This window comes from Corythoichthys intestinalis, chromosome 12 (assembly GCF_030265065.1).
Source record: "Corythoichthys intestinalis isolate RoL2023-P3 chromosome 12, ASM3026506v1, whole genome shotgun sequence".
NCBI lineage: Eukaryota > Metazoa > Chordata > Actinopteri > Syngnathiformes > Syngnathidae > Corythoichthys > Corythoichthys intestinalis.
In genome coordinates, this window is record NC_080406.1 from 18458411 (window position 1) to 18479494 (window position 21084).

The 21084-nt window shown below is 41.5% G+C and overlaps 1 protein-coding gene across 1 annotated transcript in view; it reads left to right on the forward strand.

Annotated features, from left to right (window-relative positions):
• The first annotated feature begins 8428 nt into the window (after positions 1–8428).
• Positions 8429–21084, forward strand: part of tnfsf11 (TNF superfamily member 11) — a 31010-nt gene continuing 18354 nt past the window's right edge. The window contains exons 1-2 of the mRNA XM_057851479.1: positions 8429–8850; positions 15080–15115. Coding sequence (XP_057707462.1) covers positions 8650–8850; positions 15080–15115 — 237 coding nt within the window. The 5' untranslated portion in view covers positions 8429–8649. The remainder of the gene's footprint in view (positions 8851–15079; positions 15116–21084) is intronic.

Genomic DNA, 21084 nt, shown 5'->3' on the forward strand with positions numbered 1-21084 from the left:
GACTTTGGCCTGTGCCGCTTAACACACCAATATCCCTGTCTACTCTAGATATACAACTACAGGATAGGAGGTCGTCATAGAAATGCATTGATTGGGCTGTTAGCACTAAATCTCGTTTTGTATATCTATGCGCGCTTGGACTCGATAATAACATATGACGTATGTCGTCGCCCATCACATTTCTTCCCGGAAATAATTAGCCCCCACACTAAAATGACTGAATAACAGACGTCTTTGGACAGACTTTTTACGGGGAAAAGGGAACCTGACGAGCCAGAAGATGTGCCTACAACCTTGAAGAAAACAAAATGTATGCTACTTCCCAATCACTAAAGACCCACGAACTGCGAAGAAGTGAATTCGTGACCCGTATGTGAATAAAGCGAGTGATTCGAGCATGTCTGTGCAACAGGAATATCAGCTTGTAGAGATCGCAAATCACGGCGACCTTAAACGTACATTTGAGACAACAACTCTACCAAAGTTCTGGGTTAAAGTCATTTCGGAATATCCTGACAATTTCCAACATCATGTATTTGTGATGCTAGCTTCTCTCACTCTCCCATCTCAGGACCATCTCGTCTCAACGGAACAAACTCAGGCCTCCCACTGATTCAGCGGGTGAGTTGTATTTTTTCCTTGCACTTAACACGACGAGGCTAAAAACAAATGCTATTTTATATTTGCTGTATTTTTCAGCCGCACATTGCCGGTGTTCTGACAAAGTTGGCATGCGCGTAACGTTAAAAAGGACCGCAAATGCAGCGATTCCAAAGTACACACGACAAACTTTCTTTAAAGAAAGAATATTAACTTACGTTTGCCATGTTAGGTGCACACAACAACTGCACGTAGCCCTCTCACTTAACGACTTTGCCGTGTCGTTAAGCATTAATTTACGCCATTTCCGTGTTGCACATTTATGTTTATGATGTAAATACTTTTTTTAGCACCATTGGATAACATTGAGAGTCCAACGGAATATAAAAAAGGGCTTTTTTCACCGCCACAAAAGCTTTGGGAGCAAAATTTTATAAGGGAGCAAAATTTGACAGGACACTGGTCCGTGAAAAAAAGACCCAAATCACACAGGTCCGTGCTGCAAAAAAGGTTGGGGACCCCTGAGCTAAGCTACACGATGGCTGGAGTAGGTAAAACTCCAAAATTTTTTCCCCCCATGAAAGAAAACAAAATCGCTGGTATGGGAATACCTCAGCTACAGAGAAGTTACAGACGGCCGCGGCTTATAGGAGGAGGGCCAACCAACATGTAAAACATGTTTGCGGCGGGTGGCTGCCGAGGAGGCAATACCTCCAATATGATTTCGCATTTATTCAAATTAAAGGTTAGTAAACACTAGAGGCGTGCGAAATTTCCGTTTCTTAGATTATTCGCGATTCGGCCGAGGAAGATTCGAGAACGATTCACAAACATCCAAATTCCGAATATTGAATTATACCAGGTAAAGCGGAACCAAAACACAGTCAGCGCGGTCTTTGGGACACAATGAGGAACAGACCGAGAGTAAATATCATGTTCAACTCATGACGCTATATAAAAAAAAAAAACTGTTATACCTGACTGCGGCCGACAACGCCCAGTTGCTAGTTGCGACAAACATACGTATACATATATCGAATTAGATGCAAAATGACAGACTTGCCAGCATTAGTAGACAGCCGCTATCTTAAAGCAGTAGACTTCTCTGGATTGCTCTGTTGTAGCGAACCTGATTATGTTTTTATCTAAAATACTCCTAAATCGGCAAAATCTTGACTTGAATCCATCTTGAAATGATGAAAAAGTTTAAAACTTTCACATGTCGAAAGTAGACAGAAGGGAACTTATGGAATAATGGGAGCAATTTTAACAACTGTCACGGTTGATTCACAGCATTAAATGTAGTTGAAAGCTCCTGTTACAGAATGGGGATTTGAGTATTTTATTTACTGTTTTGAAATGTTAACTTGATACTGAAATATATATATATATATATATATATATATATATATATATATGTATATATATGTATATATATGTATATATATGTATGTATATAAAATTTAACATTATCGTACTTATTCCAATTCCTAATATGTTTTGAAAAATAAAAATTCTTTTCAATGGATTTTTTTTTTTTTAAACCTGATATTTTGTCTGTGATATTTTGGTTTAAGGTTATCATACCGGCAGAATATCAAACGGGCACAAGCCAAGTTATAATGGTATGATATTGTCCATTCAAAATATTTTTCCAAGTTTAAAAAAAGGTTTCATTATATTTAAAATAAACTAGTGTTTACAAAAGGGCATTATGTCCATATCTTTCATAGGAGACTCAGAATTGCTAATTAATGTTTCCAAACACATTGGAAGATTCACTCATTCCTTTGGACCCTGAATCTTCACTTTTGACCCCGACCAAAGTGCAGTGAGTTGACAGTAAGGTTGCTCATTCTACTCTACTTATCTATTTTCTAGCCTGAGGTTGCAAACACTACCGACTCAAATGCTAACAACCCACCCTCTACTCGCTCTTCACTGACGCAGCACACAGATCCCGATTTTGACAGGAAATAGCTGCAACCCGACTCAAAACAACACGGGTTCTCACGGCGTTATTAACGACCCCCTGACGTCGAGACAGCACCACAGCACCACATCCAGGACCGGTGCCAGGACCAGGGCCTCGCCAAGCACAGGAGGTCACACACATTTGAAACGGTGGTCTTATGTCCCAGCAACCCCCCTCCCACACACACACACACACACAAAAGTACAGGAGGCCTATGCACCATAAGTCTGAGAAGGAATGCGGTTGTGGAACTCTAACCAAAATCATGTGTGTGGTTTAATGAAGTTCGAATGAAAGAGCATTAAATGATTGTAGCACCCTGAGGTTTGTTGGGGGTGGGTGGTTGGGTTTATAGGTGGGGGGAGTCTGGAACCTGACTTTCTTTCGTCAAAGCTGCTGCCTAAAATAACTTGTTCCTGGAAAGCCTTATTTAGGTCCACACCAATAAATTTATTTGAAAACACATACTATACAGTATCGTTAGCCTGGCAAGCCAACCTGACATCAGATTTAGCATTGGAAAGAGATACTACATATATCGTCTATATCGTCGGATTTTTTTGAGTCTTTCTTTTGTGGTGACCGCTGCCTCTTGGTGGAGTTCGCCTGGGGAACTTGTGTCCCTGGGGGGAAATGGTTTGGCCGTGCACGTTTCCGGCTGAGTCGCGGGACACTGGAGGGTGTGGCAAGCAGCACGGACTCAATGGCATCGTCCACTGCACTGATGGTTCCGGTCGTTCTGCTCGGTCGTCCAACGCCTGGCATCCCGGGCATCCTCCCGGTTGTTCTGCTCAGTCGTCCGCCGCCTGGCATCCTGGACGTCCATTCAGTCGTCTTCTGCCGCCACGCCGGCCGTGCGGCCCGGCCGTTCGTTCCGTTGAATCGGGTTGGGGGTCTTACCAAATGCGCTACTGCCCTCCAGTGGCCAGTTATATTGCTTTAAAATGAATTTTCAGTAGCCTGGTACACCAGACTCATCGCTGTTTCAGCTAAAGAGTCTGGCGACCAATGAGCGGATCAAATTTCCAGGGCAGAGCAAGCCACAGCAAACAGATTGCAGAGTGGACCAATAAGCGACGGCCAGACATGACGTTGGTAACGTGACAACTCTCGCACGGCGCGAGCGGAGAACGGAGAAGTTTATTTAACATGGCTTGCGCGAGACAAACTGTTGTCAGTGACTTGTGTCGATGTGTTTTTGGTAATTTAAAACTGATTTTACCGTGGATTTGAACATATTCTCGGCTCTCCTGTTCACCATCTGTGGTGTTGTGGAGACGACTTCCGACGCGGAAGAGTGACATTGCTTGTTAAGACACGTCACGCAAATAAACAAATCTGATGGGACGGATGATTTCTTACTGGCTCGAGAGGCCGTTAAGGGGGTGGTTCCCAGACTATTCTCACAGTGTTTGAAAAATACAGGGAGAACAGTCTGCCGTGCCAGGCAAGATTTTCAGCATTGTGCTTTGGAGCTAGTTTGAATCAGAACCTAGAGATGTCTCTTGTCAAAAAAACGTAAATATAAATAGGCTGTCAAAATTATCGCGTTAACTGGTGGTAATTAATTTTTTAAATTAATCACGTTAAAATATTTGACGCATTTAACGCGCAAGCCCCACTCAAACAGATTAAAATGACAGCACAGTGTAACGTCCACTTGTTACTTGTGTTTTTGGGTGTTTTGCCGCCCTCTGCTGGCGCTTGGGTACGACTGATTTTATGGGTTTCAGCACCATGAGCATTGTGTAATTACTGACATCAACAATGGCGAGCTACTAGTTTATTTTTGATTGAAAATTGTACAAATTTTATTAAAACGAAAACATTAAGAGGGGTTTTAATATAACATTTCTATAACTTTTACAAACATTTATCTTTTAAGAACTACAAGTCTTTCTATCCATGGATCGCTTTAACAGAATGTTAATAATGTTAATGCCATCTTGTTGATTTATTGTTATAAGAAACAAATACAGTACTTATGTACCGTATGTTGAATGTAAATATCCGTCTTGTGTCTTATCTTTCCATTCCAACAATAATTTACAGAGAAATATGGCATATTTTATAGATGGTTTGAATTGCGGTTAATTACGATTATTATTATTATTTTTTTTTTTTTTAAACCTGTCCTGTTCAGCTATTTGACACGGAGAATGGAAGTCTAAGTGCCCGGGTAGTCTGAACAGTTTTAATGTTTAACATTGAGAGTCTGACATACTCCCTTTGTGATCATTCAACATACCTCATTTATTATGACAAAACAGCGAACAGGAAGGGGTTATGGGGGAACAGAGGAGAAGAAACACAAGAGAAGAAAGAGAAGAAACACAAACAACAACAAGAAATACATTGAATGCCTAACTACACTAACTACTAATATGTTGGTGCTATCGTCAGCTAAATGTATTTCCGGTTGACACCATGTGGGGGGCCTGTTGACCAGGGAAAGAGGGGAAAGAAAGTGGGGGAGTCTATAAGCTACGTGATAGAAAGGGGTAGAGTGTACACACATCATCTCTGTGATCTAGAACCCAGTATTCGTGTGAATGCCTTGTGAGTGTTAGCTAGTTGGCGACCGACCCTATGCCGCCCCATCGCCAATCCCGGCACCGAGACCCCCTGCCCGAGCGCACCCAATAACATCCAGCCGGGCGCACAGCAGCCACGCAGACGAGCGGAGACGCCATGCGGGCGCCGACACAGGGCCACGGCTCCCACCCAGCCAGCCCGGGGAGGGAGGGGGAACACGGGGTTGGGTAGTAGCGCAGCCCATCCCTACTCCCGCAGCCCAGCAAAGGAGCCCCCCCCCCCCCCCCCCCCCCCCCCCCCCGAATCCAGGGTGGTCCCCAGGGCCACCCGCGCGCCCATCTGCTGGCCCTCGGGGATGGCAAGAGGGGACGCACCACCAACCCCACGCCCGTCCCCAACCCCGTCCGCCAACCCGAGCCACGAGCCGCAGCCTCCCAGCCGACACGGCACGCCACGGGGCCCCCAGCGGCCCACCAAGCCCAGGGCAGAGCAGGGTCCCACGCAACAGCAGGCAGGCAACATCCAGCCAATACACCACCACCCAGCCAGCGATCGGCGGCGGAGCACTGGGCGGATACCCAGTTAGAGAAGAGAGGGGAAGGCGGAGGCAGGAGAACGCCGAGGAGCCGTCGTGGGGCGACGCGAGACCGTAGCCCCGACCTCCCCCCACTCCCACGGCCGGCAGCCCAGGCAGAGAGGAGGACATGCCCTGGGAGCCATGCCATAGAAAAACGTGTGGAACCCACCTACCACCCTATTATTGTGGCTGCCAGGTTCCCGGCTGGCAGCCATAACCCAGCACCTTGATGGGATTGTGAGGGGAGGGTAGTGCAATGTATGCATTAAAATAGGAGATCTTGGCTTGGGGCAGTGGGACCGCAGTATGGAAATTCAGCCCAGCTGCCCGTCCCACCGCCATTTGCCAGAGCTCTCCTGTTGCATATGATGTGTGTGGTGCGTTAAAAAAAGGTGCAGGGATGGTACAGCCTGCCGTGAGGAGGTAACCGTGAGGCATCCCCCCCACCAGGTCCCAACCATCCCACAACCTTGGTGTGTGATGCATTAAAAACAGGGGGGAGCCAGGCCAGAACTGTATGGCCCCGTCCCAACTCTCCCCGGAGAAATGAATGAGTATGTAAGTGCCAGGGTGAAAGATATTTACAGTGCTGAAGTGTGTGAGTTAAGAGGCAGGCTCGCGCGGGCGTGGCCCCGTCCACCGGAGCAGCCGGCCGCAGGGCGGGAGAAGCGCCAGGGCCCCAATCAACCCCAACCCCAGACCACCCACGGCGCACCCGCATCCGCCCACCCCTCCCCCCTCCGCCCGAGCACCCACCCCGCACCCTGAGCAGGCGCTACGGCAAACGCCGGACCAGAGGATGTCCACCTCACCAGCAAGGAACAGCAAGCCCCACCCAGGGCCCCGCAGGCCCTACGAGGCCCCGCCGACGACCCCGCCAGCAGGAGGGCAGCGGCAGCCGCCGCGGCCCAGGGAGGCGGACAGGGCCGAAGACAGACTGAGGGGACGGAGGCACAACCCCCCCAGCCCACCTGGGGGCACCTCCCCGGTATCAGGTACAAGGAGACGCGGCTCCGGCCGGGCCGTCCCAGGAGGAAACTATGGCTACCGCACACACCACCCAACCCCCGCCCCACCCCACCCCGGCCAGCCAGGGAAGGGCAGCGGCCCCCGACCGGCACCCGCACGGCACACCCACCCGCCCGCGAGACCAGCGCCCCCTGACGGGACCCACGCCCGACCAGACGCCGCCAGACAAGCCCCAGCTGAAAACCCCGGGGCTAGGACCAGCGACGGGACGGCACAGGGCAGGACGCCAGCGAACTCCACCTGTGAAACTGACAGAAGGAGAGGTTTATCAAACACCCTTAGATGTATGCCAGGGACCAGTAAAGTGTATTATTTAAGCACAGTTCCTTAATTGTTCTAAATCTGGTTATTAACATACTGTATAAGGTGTCCCAGAAAAATTGCATACGTTCCGCAGTAGCTGGCAACCAAATTGTCTATGGGTTTCTTTGTAGCTTAAACCTATGGACTGACTAATCTTTGGAGGAAGAAAATTATTTATCACATGCTGCTGGGAGTGTATAAAGCGGTTCAGGTTTAAACATATCCAGTCTTCAGCTGCAGAAGGATGCATACAACTTCCCTGGACACCCCGCGTATATCAATTTATGTATACATTTTTATTATTTTTATGGATCTCCTTCGCAGACAAGAGAGAATCCTTATTCTATGTTCATCATTCTTGCGACTGTTTCCCATTGTTGTTCATATTTGTCCATTTTATTTGACTGTTTGGCAGATATTTTTTCTAATGTTAAATATTCAATGATTAGATTTAGCCATTGGTTCATGCTAACGTTTTGTTTGTTTTTCCAATTCAGCAATATTGTTTTTTTTTTGGCTATCGTTAAACTTGCTAGTAGTGGACGGGCTTGATGGTTTGTGATATTAACTGTATTCAGATCGCCAAGCAGACAAAGAATTGGAGACAATGGAATCCTGCAGTTCAATAGGAAAGAAAGTTTCTTGGTTACCTTTGCCCAGAAATCTTATATTGGTTTACATTGCCAAAGGGCATGAAAGTATGTATCTGAAGTATCTTCGTTGCAGCTTTTACATTTATCGGATTGGGAGAACACCATTTTATGCATTTTAGATTGAGTAATATGCCATCTGTGCAGTATTTTGAACTGTATAAGTTGAAGGTTCTTCTTCTTTGTCATTATAAATGTATTTTTACAGATGTCGGACCAATAATTATTATGTAATGTTACCGGAAGGTCGTTACTCCATTTTTTTTTTTGGTAGACAAGTAGAGTTGCTACATGAGAAAGCTTGATATACTTTTGAAAGTTTTTTTTTTTTTTTTTTTTTTTGAGGATGGATATTTACTATTCTATATACGAAAGGTGCCGGGTGCTGTAATTAACTCGATTAAAAATTTTAATCGTTTGACAGCCCTAATAAATACGTCTTTGGGACACTGAAACAATTAAAAATAGGACGTATTTATACATTTTGGGGAACAAATGAGTTAATTGAGAGATCATTTGGTGAAAAAAATATTTACTCGTTTATTCCCTTCCACCAAGTGTGACAAACATGCCTGTCCAAGTCGTGGAATTAAACCAGAAACCCAGACGGATTCTGACTTGTAATGGTATCCTTTCACCACATGAGGGCCCACCGTGCAGAACGTTATGCGCTTATGCGGTGTAGCGGCCCGGTACAACCATCGGATAAATGCGTGAAGGTGTGGACAATTGAGCGGGTCACTTGTTTCTGAGGTTGCGATAAGGACTGACTCGCCATCCGCGGCGTACTCACGACACCACTCACTTCGCTCCATCTGGACTAAAAACAGGCTCCTCACGAGTGGAACAGGAACAGTGGGTGTTTCACTTCGCACTCTCTTCCTCTGTGTATCGGCCCACCCACTTCACCGCGGACAAACACGCTCACACACCGAAACTGCTCCACTTAAGCGCGTCCATCCGCACGTTCGCACGGGAGCATGGCAGCCGCCCATGGCGAATACAGAGGCTACCTGCGCACGACCATGGACGTGGAAGCCGACCACCACCGCATCCAGTCTACGGCTGGCTCGGAACACTCTCATCGGCCGCTCTTGTACGGCATCTTGGCGATCATGGGATTGCTCCAGGTGGCCTCCAGCGTGGCCATCCTGCTACACCTGACGGGTTATTTGCAGGAGGTGAGGAGTTTCTTATTCTTTTTTTGTCTTTCATTACTATATATTAGTCAACTTATTTTGCCCAGCAAGGTTAGACATGCTTTGCAGTAGTTTTATAAAGCCATTAAACAGGCAAAGTTGCGTGTCATCTGCAAGACAAAAACAAAACAATCAAAAAAGTGTGCAAGATGCGCAAAAATGCGCCTTGTTCTGCTGCTTGAGCGCGTGAATGTGCAAGGCATGCAGTATAAACAACAATTTGCTAAAAGTTCAAAAGGACTCGGGGATGTTCCAACTTGCAAAGTGCAACAACAACAAAAATATGAATCAAAATAGTTTGCACGCCTCATTTATTTTTGTCAGGTCATTAAGAAAGCTCTTCTTTTCATCTAGAAATAATATTTTCATTGTGCCACGATTGGATTTTTGGTGGTTTAGGGGGAGTTGGATGATGGTCGTGTAGAGACAAGCCAAAAGGGAGCAGACCACATTTAGTTGTGTCAGGGTGCTTTGGGTTCACCTGGAAAGCATCTGGATACGTTCTGCTGGTCTCTTAATGTGTTTATGGAATGATATGCCTTCGCTTTGTCTTCTGCATAAACGCTTTGCTGAGTGCCTTTACAAAATTCCAATCAAGAAGTGATGCTTATTTCATACTGAAATGGTGAAAATATTTATGTTGTAGATTGTATTCAAATTTACTCAGCCCATGCTCTTTAAGTAACCAGACATATTAGGATAAGAGGCACATTATTCTTGTAAATATACTGTAAGTACTCTAACAAATTGGATACATGCATTAATCCTACTGTACATGTTGCATTTACTGTAAGTACCATTTGGCTCACTGCCAAGTACAATAAACCCTCATATTGGGTTCACACCTTGTCTTTACAGGATGGAGTTTTAAAAGATCAACATTTGGGGTTTTACAATATACAGTAACGTTTGAATCTGGCATTATGCAGCTTCAGTGAAACATAGTAACCTGTTTTGAAATTTGACCATCTCAACTGTTGTTCCCACAGAGCAGAGGGATTATATCCCAAGTATTGGATGTTTTTTTGTGTGTGTGTTAAAGTCACACTTGCTGATTAAAAAAAAATAATAATAAATGAATAGCGTAAGACTACTACAACTACCGTAATTTTCGTAAGCTGCTTTTTTTTTTTTTTTTTTTTTTTTTTTTTATAAATCCTGTGGTTTATAGTCCAGTGCGGCTTATTTATGTATTTATTTGGCTTAATAGGTAACACTTTATTTGACAGCGTCGTCATAAGACCGTCATAATTATGACATGGCACTATATCATGAGCATTACTGAATGCTTATGACAGATGTCATTAAGTGTCATCCGCCAAATTATGTAATTAACTCAATTTATGCCCAGCTCGGATCTTTTACATCCATTCAAAAGTGAGATAATTTGCTGGATAACACTAAATGACATCTGTTATAAGCATTCATTCATGCTCATGACAGTGTCATGTCATAATTATGATTGTCTAATGACAGTCTTATGGCACCACTGTCAAATAAAGTGTTACCAAATACCAAAACTAGCAATTAATGAAACAACTGGAACAGTAACTGAAGAAATAATTAGCACAGAACATGAATTTTGATTGTTATTTACATCCGTAGCGCTGCAATGCACGCTAGGAGGCCTGCTGGACAACAACAGTGTTGACAGCAGGTGGCAGCAGAGGTTGACTGTCTCCCCAAAGGGAGCAGCGATGGCCAAATAAAACTTCTTGAAGCATGGTGGTTCATTTGATCTTTTACGACAGTCATATGATGCCGCTGTCAAATAAAGTGTTACCAGTTGATATCTTTTGGTGTAAATATCCCACAATACAGTTAGGACAGCTGCGGCTTATAGTACAGTGTGGCTCATCTATGAACAAATGCCGTTTTCGTGTCAAATTTGGTGGGTGGCTGCTTATAGTCTGGTGCGCCTTTTAGTGCGATGATTACGGTATTAATGTGTGTCAGTGGCCCTTGGCCCTTGGCACATCGCACAATGTCTAAGTTACTGTACATGCATGGATTAGTTGAAAAATGTTGGTGTTCAATTTACTATTGTTTTCATGTGCCATATAGTAAACTTTCAATGGGATTGACAAACAAACAGCTTGAAGCAAGCACATGTTATCTCCTATTTGGAGAACTGCTGATCTTTTTCTCTCCTCAAAGTGATGTTATGTGATTGTTTTCTGTTCCTTGACTCTGATGGAGTGAGGAGAGATTCTAAGGAATCTTTAAAAAGTAATAAATTCGCATTTCGTGTAGGTGTGAGGTTTCTTGCTTGGTCGGATTATCATCTCGTGCTGTCTGGAATTAATCGGCCAAGACAACGGAGGATTCACGATATATTTTTCTTATTCATACTGTTTATGGTTTGGCTGACAACGGTGAATACAGTAGCCATTAAAAAACAAATACAGTACACTTCATGTATGCAAGTCATGTATACATTGTATACTGCATACTTATATTAAAAAGAACTAATTACAGTATATATAGTTGTCTTTGGTTTTGCTAGCAAGTATGAGGATCATGTTGGTCTTCAAACAAGAGTTAGAAAAGAATCACGTCAGTAATAAGTTGATTGACCATGATAATTACTTTGGAATCACCTACAGGCACTGAGTCAGCAGCTGTGACTCAATGTCTGCTCCTTTATTATATATTTCCCAAATGTGCTATATATACACCATAATTTTTGCACCTGACTATAAGCCGCCACCTACCAAATTTGACACAAAAACTGCATTTGTTCATAGACAAGCCGTACTGGTCTATAAGCTGAAGCGGCATCATAAGACTGTCATAAGACCAAATAAACAACCAATGCTTCAAGAAGCTTCATTTTGCCATCACTGCTGTCTACACTGTTATCGTCCAACATACTTCCTAGCGTGCGTTGCAGTGCTACAGATGTAAATAACAAATCAAAAATTCATGTTCTGTGCTAATTATTTCTTCAGTTACTGTTCTAGTTGTTTCATTAATTGCTCCTTATGGAATTTGGTAACACTTTATTTGACAGTGGTGCCGTAAGACTGTCATTAGACAATCATAATTATGATATGACACTGCCACTTGGTGTGATCCGGCAAATGATCTCCCTTCTGAATGGATGTAAAAGATCCGAGCTGGACATAAATGGAGTTAGTGACATAATTTGCCGGATGACACTTAATGTCATCTGTCATAAGCATTCATTAATGCCAATGGTATTGTTATGTCATAATTATGACGGTCTTATGGCAGTCTTATGACACCGCTGTCAAATAATGTGTTACCTAGTAACCCAAATAAATCAACAAATAAGCCGCACAGGACTGTAAGCCACAGGATTTGAAATTAGTGAAAAAAGTAGCGGTTTATATCCCGAAAATTATGGAATTTTTTTTACAGCACTAAGTATTGTTGTAGAATGTTGACCTTCTTTTCTGCCTTTTTTGACTCAAATATGGAGTCGATGGTTCCATTTGGTATGACTACTATAGGAAAAGTGCTGATGAGAATAGCCGAAGCTAGTGACGCTAGGCTAAAATCTTTGCTCATCCACAACTAGCTGCATTCGTATTCTCAGCACCATGAAGAGGTTTGGACTGTTTTCAATCACATGCTGAGTCATTATTTGTCTGCATTGTTGGAGGTCCAGATTGGAAGCTAGGCTCAAAACTGAAAGACTAGTACTAGACATTCTCATTCATTCACTTTTATTCTATTCTACAGTGAGCCCTCATTTTTCGCGGTTAAAGGGGACCAGAACCCGCCGCGATAAGTGAAAAACCGCGAAGTAGACCCCCCCCCCCCAATTCTTTTTTTCTGTTTGTTCATTGTATTTACTCAGATTTAGTATTGGAAAGCAATACATATAATGTTTTTTCACTTCTTCCCCAAAGTATAATTAAAAAAAAAAAAACTTTTATGTACCATATCTTTCGGACTATAAGTCCCACCTGATTATAAGTCGCACCAGCCATAATACCCAACGAAGAGGAAAAAAAACATATATAATTTGCATTCCAGGGGTAAACTTACTTGATAAAATCCAACACATAGAACAGTTATGTCATCTTGAAAGGCAATTTGAAATAAAAAAAAATAAAAAAAACAATAGAGAATATCATGCTGAATAAGTGTAGAGTATGATAATGTTACATGATGCATGAACAACCAAATGCGAACGTGGCCGGTATGTTAACGTAACATAGCTATTAAGAGTTAGTCAGATAACTATAGCATAAAAAACATGCTAACAAGTTTACCAAACCATCAAGTGTCACTCCAAAACACCAAAATATCATGTGAAATGATATAATAACGTGTTGATGTAAAGCGCTTTGGGCATGGTAACCATGCAGATAAAATGCGCTATATAAGTACTGTTCATTTACCATTTAATAATTTCACACATAAGTCGCTCCAGATTATAAGTTGCACCCTCAGCCAAACTATGAAAAAAACTTATAGTCCGAAAAATACGGTATATTTATATATATTATAATAAATGGTTTTTAAGCACTTCAAATGTAGTGATTATGATATTTTATGATGTTTTAAACATTTCACTGTCGAACCAAATTATCTTTATTAAATGCTTCATTGAGTGATAATTTTATAGTTCAAGCTGCTCACTTACACACAATGATCTGTCGCAGCAACAGTTTAACAAGCTAAACGATAATTGACGCATGCGGTACTTTGACGTTATAGTTCCCAAGCATCTCTGGCAAGATAAAACCTTAACGTCTGTCAATCATCGTTAACTTTAATAAGCAACTCCAGTGCACTGCCAGACCAAGAAAAGCAGCAGGACGGAGAGGGAGAAGACGTGATCGGATCGGGACAGCTCATCTGTATTTATTTATTTTTCAATTGAAAAAAAAAAAATCCGTGATGGACTGAGGGCTCGATATTTGAAGCGCGAAGTAACGAGGGATCACTGTATTTCCTGAGATGTGAAAAGATGAGGGCTAATATTTTTCGGAGTATAGAGAAAGTTTGGAGCGGCAAAGAACACAGCTCAAACGTAAAAGTTGATCATATCGTTACCAAGTATCGTATAATTCCTACACAATCTTTTCAAATGTGTGCTAAAACAAGTAGAAATAAAACTGTTTCACCTCATGATGATGTGGCTCACTCCAACTAAAGCAGCATAAACTTCGCGTAACATTAGCCTCAAATCCATAATTGAGGAATTATCTTCAAAGGGAGGGGAAAAAAAGCGGCTAATAGTTGGAAAAAATGATAGTCAACTAATCAGTTCAAGTCAGTTTGATTGGAGACGTCTCATTTTTAAAGTCGCAGTCCTACAATAGTAACATCCATCCGTTGGTTGGATTAATACACCATCAGAGACTAGTAACATCAGGAATAGAATTAGTGGAATTGGCCCTTTAAATGGCATTATAACTCAGTCTGCAAAGACTTGGCAAAGAGTGCCGAAGCTCACAGGTTCATGACCTGCTGTTAACCACAATATGGAAGTTGGGACTGCTTGGTGGAGAGAAGACATCTGACATCCATATTAAAGAAATATGAGTAAACCTATTACATACGCTTGGCATTTATTCTTCAACTGAGGATACTTTGTTTTTATAAGAGCGCTATTTGTTGCTGGGTGTAGGCCAGCAGGGGGAGAAGAATGACGCTGTTTAATTTGACTGGTTTGGAATGGTCTAGCAATACCCATCAGTCAGACTCTTCTTTAGGGAGGAACTCTGGCAGATGAGTGCACTGTCTTTGTCAAGCTGATGACAAGGGCCGCATGCTTGCATGACTTAGGAAATTTGCGTGGAGGGCAGTCTGGCACTGGACCATCATCCATGTTCAACACCTGCATGATTTTTCCTGAAAATCCTGGCGCCAAATGTTGGAATTCTGCTCTGATAATTGGCATTAAATTTTTTTTTCCTCCTTCGTTGTGCGCAAACCCTTAAGTCTTGTTGACACAGTCACATAAGAAGAACCAAGCTTCAAATCATGTTGTCTTGTAAGCCTGCTGCTTGGGAATGCTGAGTACACTTTGGAAAATAACTTCACTCCCACACACCGTACACTTGCACAAACACATACACACTGACATTCCCCGAGACAGGCAGCCAGCCTGGATTTTATCTAGGTTTTAACGAGTAACACTACAAAATGTCAAGAAAGTGCTTACATAGCACATTCTCTGAGATGGTGTGATGATGCACTGACCTTTGCCTTTGTTCCTTTTTGTCTCCAGGTAGATTTAACCACTGCTCCACATCGGCTTATAGAAGTGAGTATAATTCCTTTTAGTAATTTTAAAGATTCTATCCAATGCCATTGACGGCATGCCTAACAAAACAAAACAATTGTACAAAAAACACTTATATTAGACATTACAAAAAACAAACGTGCTTGCATTGCAGGTAAATCTGTTCAATTAGTATCTTACTTGGCAAAAGTTTTGCTTTCTAGTAGAGTTGTCCGATATTAGTGTTCAATATTATTACGGGTAGCCTATAATATCGGCCAATGAAAGCATTTTAAAATGATATAGGATAATATCCACACTGGTTTTTCATTATCGGTTTTAGGCCAGTATGCATGTTGCCTTCAAAGTGAATGTAGAAGCTTTCTACCTTAGTACAAGGGCTAGTCACAGCTTAGCACAGCAATTATGCTTATTGACTATTAGATGTCTCCAAACTAAGGCTAGGTTCATACCGGAGGTCTTAATGCACAAATCAGATTTTTTTGTATTTCTCCGAATCGAGTCAGGCATTAACTTGAGGGTCTGAATGGAACAGGTCGCATAAAAGTGGACCATTTCAAATCCGTTGTAGGTCACTTTCGTATGTGGTTAAAATCCGATCTGGACCACATTTTTCCAGAATGTGGCTCCGCTCTGAACTGTCAAGTCCCCCAAATCGGAATTCATGCAGCAAGTACGTTAGCAAAGAGGGAGAGAGACAGGGCGCCACGTTAGCAATGGAGCTGTGCGTTAGCTTTAGCGCTTAGCATGAACGCAGATTTTAGGGAAGAGGCGAGCTTGACAACAATAAAAAAAAAAAAAAAATTCCTTGCACGGCCGAGAGTCGGGGGAAACTGTCCGTATATATGTGCGTCATCAATCCATATAAACTTTGAATTTAAGACTAAACGGGGGTTTATTTATGTATTTTATTTGTGTCCTCTTTTTGGAAATCAAAATATGATCATCCCAGAATGGCGTTGAGCCAGCATTTGTTTTGATGCTCCTGCACATGCGGGTCAGTTTACACAATGCATCTCCGACTGCGAATTAGTGCACATACGTGATGCTTGAACGGGCTCAATGGACATAGGCAGTCTGAACAGGCATGCCAAAAAAACAGATATGACAAAAAATCGGAATTGTGCATTAAGACCTGCGGTATGAACCTACCCTATGATGCTTGTTATTTGTTATGCGAGCTGACCATTTGCAATCATAGTGCAAAATTTAAATGAACAATGCAAGTAATTGAAAATTATTGAAAAATAATGAATATGTTAAGTCTACGACCGCACATAGTATATCGATTTGATATCGGTAATGGAATTTTGGAGTTGGACAATATTAGTATATCGTTTAAAAAGTCATTATTGGACAACTCTACCTTCTAGAATTATTGTCAGCATCATTTTTTTCCTTATAAAAGCTGCCTGTGATTGAAAAAACATAATTTATCCAAGATATGCACACAAAAGTGTCAGTCAGGATTATGATGTCCACAAAGTTTGACTAATTGCAACACAAGAGTGAGCCGGGAGGTGTACTTAAAGGGCCCACTGTAATTGAATTTGAACTTGGATGCCAATCAAAACAGCAGCATTTACCAAGAAGTTTGAACAGTCCCTCAGGGGAATTAAAGCATAAAGTCTTGCTTCATTGTTGAATGATGATAATAAATTTTTGGGAGACTGCGTCTTCAATGAAAAGTTGTATTAATTAAAATTTGGAGACTCGGGCTCATTAATAAGACTATTAATTAATCGATCAACTCAAGTAATTTGATTAGAAAAAAAGCTTCAAATCAAATTTTGCTGCTTCGAGGATTCGTCTAGTAAGAGTTATAATACTGTAGTTTGTTTTGAAAGTGTTTGCATTTAGTTTTGTGGATTTGGGTGGATACACTGCCCTCTAGAGGCAACAGTCCACATGACATAACTCATCTATGGATCCAGCTGCTCCCTGTTAAGACGAACATAACGTTTTAAGTTTTTGTTTGAGCTCATTTGATTTTAATGTATTCGTAATTTAGTTTAGAGATATATTTAGCATTTGTTGGGGGGGGGGAATGTGTGTTGGAATGACTTGAAAGGAGCATTGTAAAAAAAAAAAGTTAGCATTTAAGCTAGCGAACTTTTGCTATGCAAGTTAGCCAATTGTTCTGTTGTTGTACTTCGATCCTCATTTACCGTATTGGCCCGAATGTAAGACGGTGTTATTTGCATTGAAGTAAGACTGAAAAAGTGGGAGTCGTCTTATATTCGGGGTCAAGACATTATACCCACTCACGACGCTAGATGGCGCCAGATATCAATTAAGTGAATGCTGAACTTGAGGAGTAATATTCTGTCATGACAGATCTCAGCTACTCTCAAGTTTAACCAGTTTGCATTATTTTATGGCAATGTTTTTCCTTATTCAGATTAGTTTCAAGACTGCAGTTACAGTTAGACTTCACTTTGATGGTCAATGCAGTTATTGCAGTTTTGTTGTTTTATCACAATAGATAACATTTCAAAAACCAAAAGCCATTCATTTACGAATGTAATTGCACTTTAGTTTACATATTTAAATGTTCAGATATCAAGATTTGAATAAGGCAAATTAACATACTTTTTCTCTCAAATATATTGTTATAATCATTTGTTTCAGATGTACTGTAATTATCTCCTGTATAAAAATTAATTTGGTGTTTAAAAAGTCTTTTTTCAAACTTGAGTCTTGAAAAAGAGGGGGTTGTCTTATAATCAGGGCCGTCTTATATTCGGGCCAATACTGTATTTTTTTTTTTTTTTTTTTTCTACCATTTGAGGCTAAGCTTAGGTATTTTAATTTATTTTTAAATTCATTTATTGTTCTTGTGAAATGAAAGTGCAATTCTGCATAGTTTGAAAAAAACACTTGGGTATTTTATTTTTAAATTCATTTATTGTTCTTGTGAAATGAAAGTGCAATTCTGCATAGTTTGAAAAAAACACTCGGGAATTTTATTTTGTATTCACATTTAATGCTCTTTTGAAACTGCAATCTTAGCAAGCCTTTGTTTTACATCTCCTAAAATTTATTCTGCAAGGCACTAATTCTTTGTAATCTGCTTACTCGATTATTCGAACTACATAATCAATTAATTAATTGATTACTTAAAAAATTGCTAGCTGCAGCCCTACTTTGCATTCAAATGAAATACATGCTACAGGTATCAGTGTTTATTTACAATATACTGCATAATCGTGTCTGTTCAAATAAAGGCCGTACCCAACAAACAAAAGATCAGATGTAAGCCATGTGTTCGATACCTGGGCCTTTAGTGGGGACTTGATACTACCAGTATCACCTGGCAATTCTAGAAAAGTTGGACTGTGTGTACATGCTCAGACGCATTAAAACTTAATGGGAACCACTAATCTACTATGCTTCCTAGTCCAGGATTCACAAATGTAATGGTGTTTTCCTTGGTTCATGTCACACCTGAAGGAATCTGACCTTTTAGCCAGATTGCCGTAATCACGCCAGCCGAACCGCGCTAGCACAATTCCAACGACCCGGGTCGGCGGAACTCCGACAACCCGGCCAAAAGGCGCGTTCACCTTAGTCTTAACCCGTTGTATGGACTCTATTTTAAAAGTTGAAGAAAGGATTGAAAACACAAGTTGAGAATTTATTCCAAGTCGGCAGCAATTATACAGCACATAGAGACCCAGGCGAGGAGGCAAACTGGATCCAGGGTCACCATATCAAGAGTCAACAAAAGATTCCTGAGAAAAATGACAACGACTAGTTAAACATTCAGTCTTTTAAAGGCTCTGGTGAGGCGGGCTGTGGTCCGAAAGAAGTGTGTGTTTGGGCATTGTTTAGGATTATTCTCTGTGTGGATTAGGCTGGAGGGTTTCGGGCGTTACTTTTGTCAGGGCACCGAGAGTTTAGGAGATTTCCATCTTAGCGCCACGTGAGTGCTGAGTGTCAGCTTCTCAGTCGCGGGTTCCTCGTTATCAGATGTTCCTTGTGGCAAGACAAGATGTCCCATAATTTGTTCTGGACTGTCCAGAAGAGCTGATTACGGGATTTGGTGGTGCAAACATGGGCTTGTAGGTGCCTTGCCTATCACCTGCTTGTCAGCATCAATCTTGCTGAGTCAGCTGCATGACGTGTGCGTTGGGCTTCCGTGGTCAGAAGGCGTCCTATATCTGTTCTGCCCTTATCTGCCCGTTGTCCTGGCACTGAAAATTCTAATGATTTCAAGTCCAACTGTTCATAATATAATTCTATATATATTCTGCTTGTTTTTCTTAAATTATGATTATAATTGCTATTTAATTTTATATTGGGTGTGTTAGAGTAATACCAACAGTCAAAAAGTGATCACGACAAAAGATACTATTCCCTTCACACCTCTACAAAATCTCATAGCATTAATTTTAGTAACAATCCTGTAAACAGAATAAAAGTACACAGTAAGAACCTTGTTTTTTTCTGTTGCGCAAGCTAGTGGTCAGCAGCTCCAGGGAGGAAAGCCGCATCAGTTGTAAGACACTATTGTCTTGCCTGAGCTAGCGTCACACAAATGCGCTGGGAACACGGTGTACAGCGCTTAACGTTCAAAGGTTTGACGTTCCAGGACATTGGAAGAATTTTCATGTATAAAACAGCTTAAAGCCTCTGGTTGGTTCTCAATATTACATTTTACAACTTTATACTGATATTTTGATTGTTTTTGATGCGCGTTTAAAAGAAATGATTTGATGCTCAAGCATTTTAAAGAGTAAATGGTAAATATCCATCTAAACGTACATTTTAATATTCCTCTTTTAAACAGGGGGTCACCGCTTGATTCTTTAGATCAAGGGTGTCCAAACATTTTGCAAAGGGGGCCAGATTTGGCGTGGTAAAAATGTGGGGGGCCGACCTTGGCTGACGTCCTTTACGTAGAACAATATATTTAACCAAAATTTAGCTAGCAATTCAGTGTGTCAAATTTGCTTTATTTTATTTTTTTTAATGAATAATTTCAACAATCTCCCAACTAGCCTTTGTGGCGTTCTCTTTCGACTCTCGGGCTCTTGCAAAATACTACTGCTGTGAAATAAAACTAGCTTCAAGTTGCTACAATTTCTCACTGCGTATCTTCCCTGTAATCTTGTCGTACATGTCAGCGTGTCTTGTTTGGTAATATCGCCTCACATTAAAATCTTTAAAAACAGCAACTGTCTCTTTGCAAATGAGGCAAGACACAGTTGTTGCGTATTTTAGTGAAGAAATAGTCCAATTTCCACCCATCCATGAAGCGTCGGCCGTCACAACTTTCTTTTTTTATTTGTTGATTGTCGCCATTTTAGAAAATGGAAGTAATGGGTCACACGGAGTAATGTTGCTCAGCCCTTAAATACCTGCAACATGAAGCAATTATCAGAGAATCTGATGAGAATTTGAAAAATAAGGTCCTAATGAAACCTTTTTTTTACACATTTGTAAAACGAAATGTCAAAATGAATGTATAATAAGCGCTCTAATATCTATAACCTATGCTAAATCATGTTTTTTTTCTCATGGAACCTGCATATGCATGCGTTGACTTGCATCGATCATATTATTTTTCAAAAAGAAATGTCAAAATTCTAAATTAATCTCAAAATGATGAAATTTTAGGTGTATCAAATGTGATACATTTAGCGATAAAGGGTTAAAGTGCTGCTGCCTTTTAGTGGGTAAATGAAGAGCAGCATTTCGTGTAAGCTACTTCGTATGCTGGTTGCAGTACTGCTGACCAATTTATTAAGTCTGTATGCGGGCCAGACGTTATTGATTTTAAGACAGAGGCTGGGGGCCAGATGAAATTTGACCACGGGCCGCATTTGGCCCCCGGGCCGGACTTTGGAGATGTCTGCTTTAGATTGTTGAGGTAGGACAACACACAAAGTCTTGACTCGGCCATCATTCGCTAATAGACTAAAGTATTCCAATTTCTTTTAAGTGAATCTGCATGGACACCAGTGCTGTTTCCGATGAAAAGAACA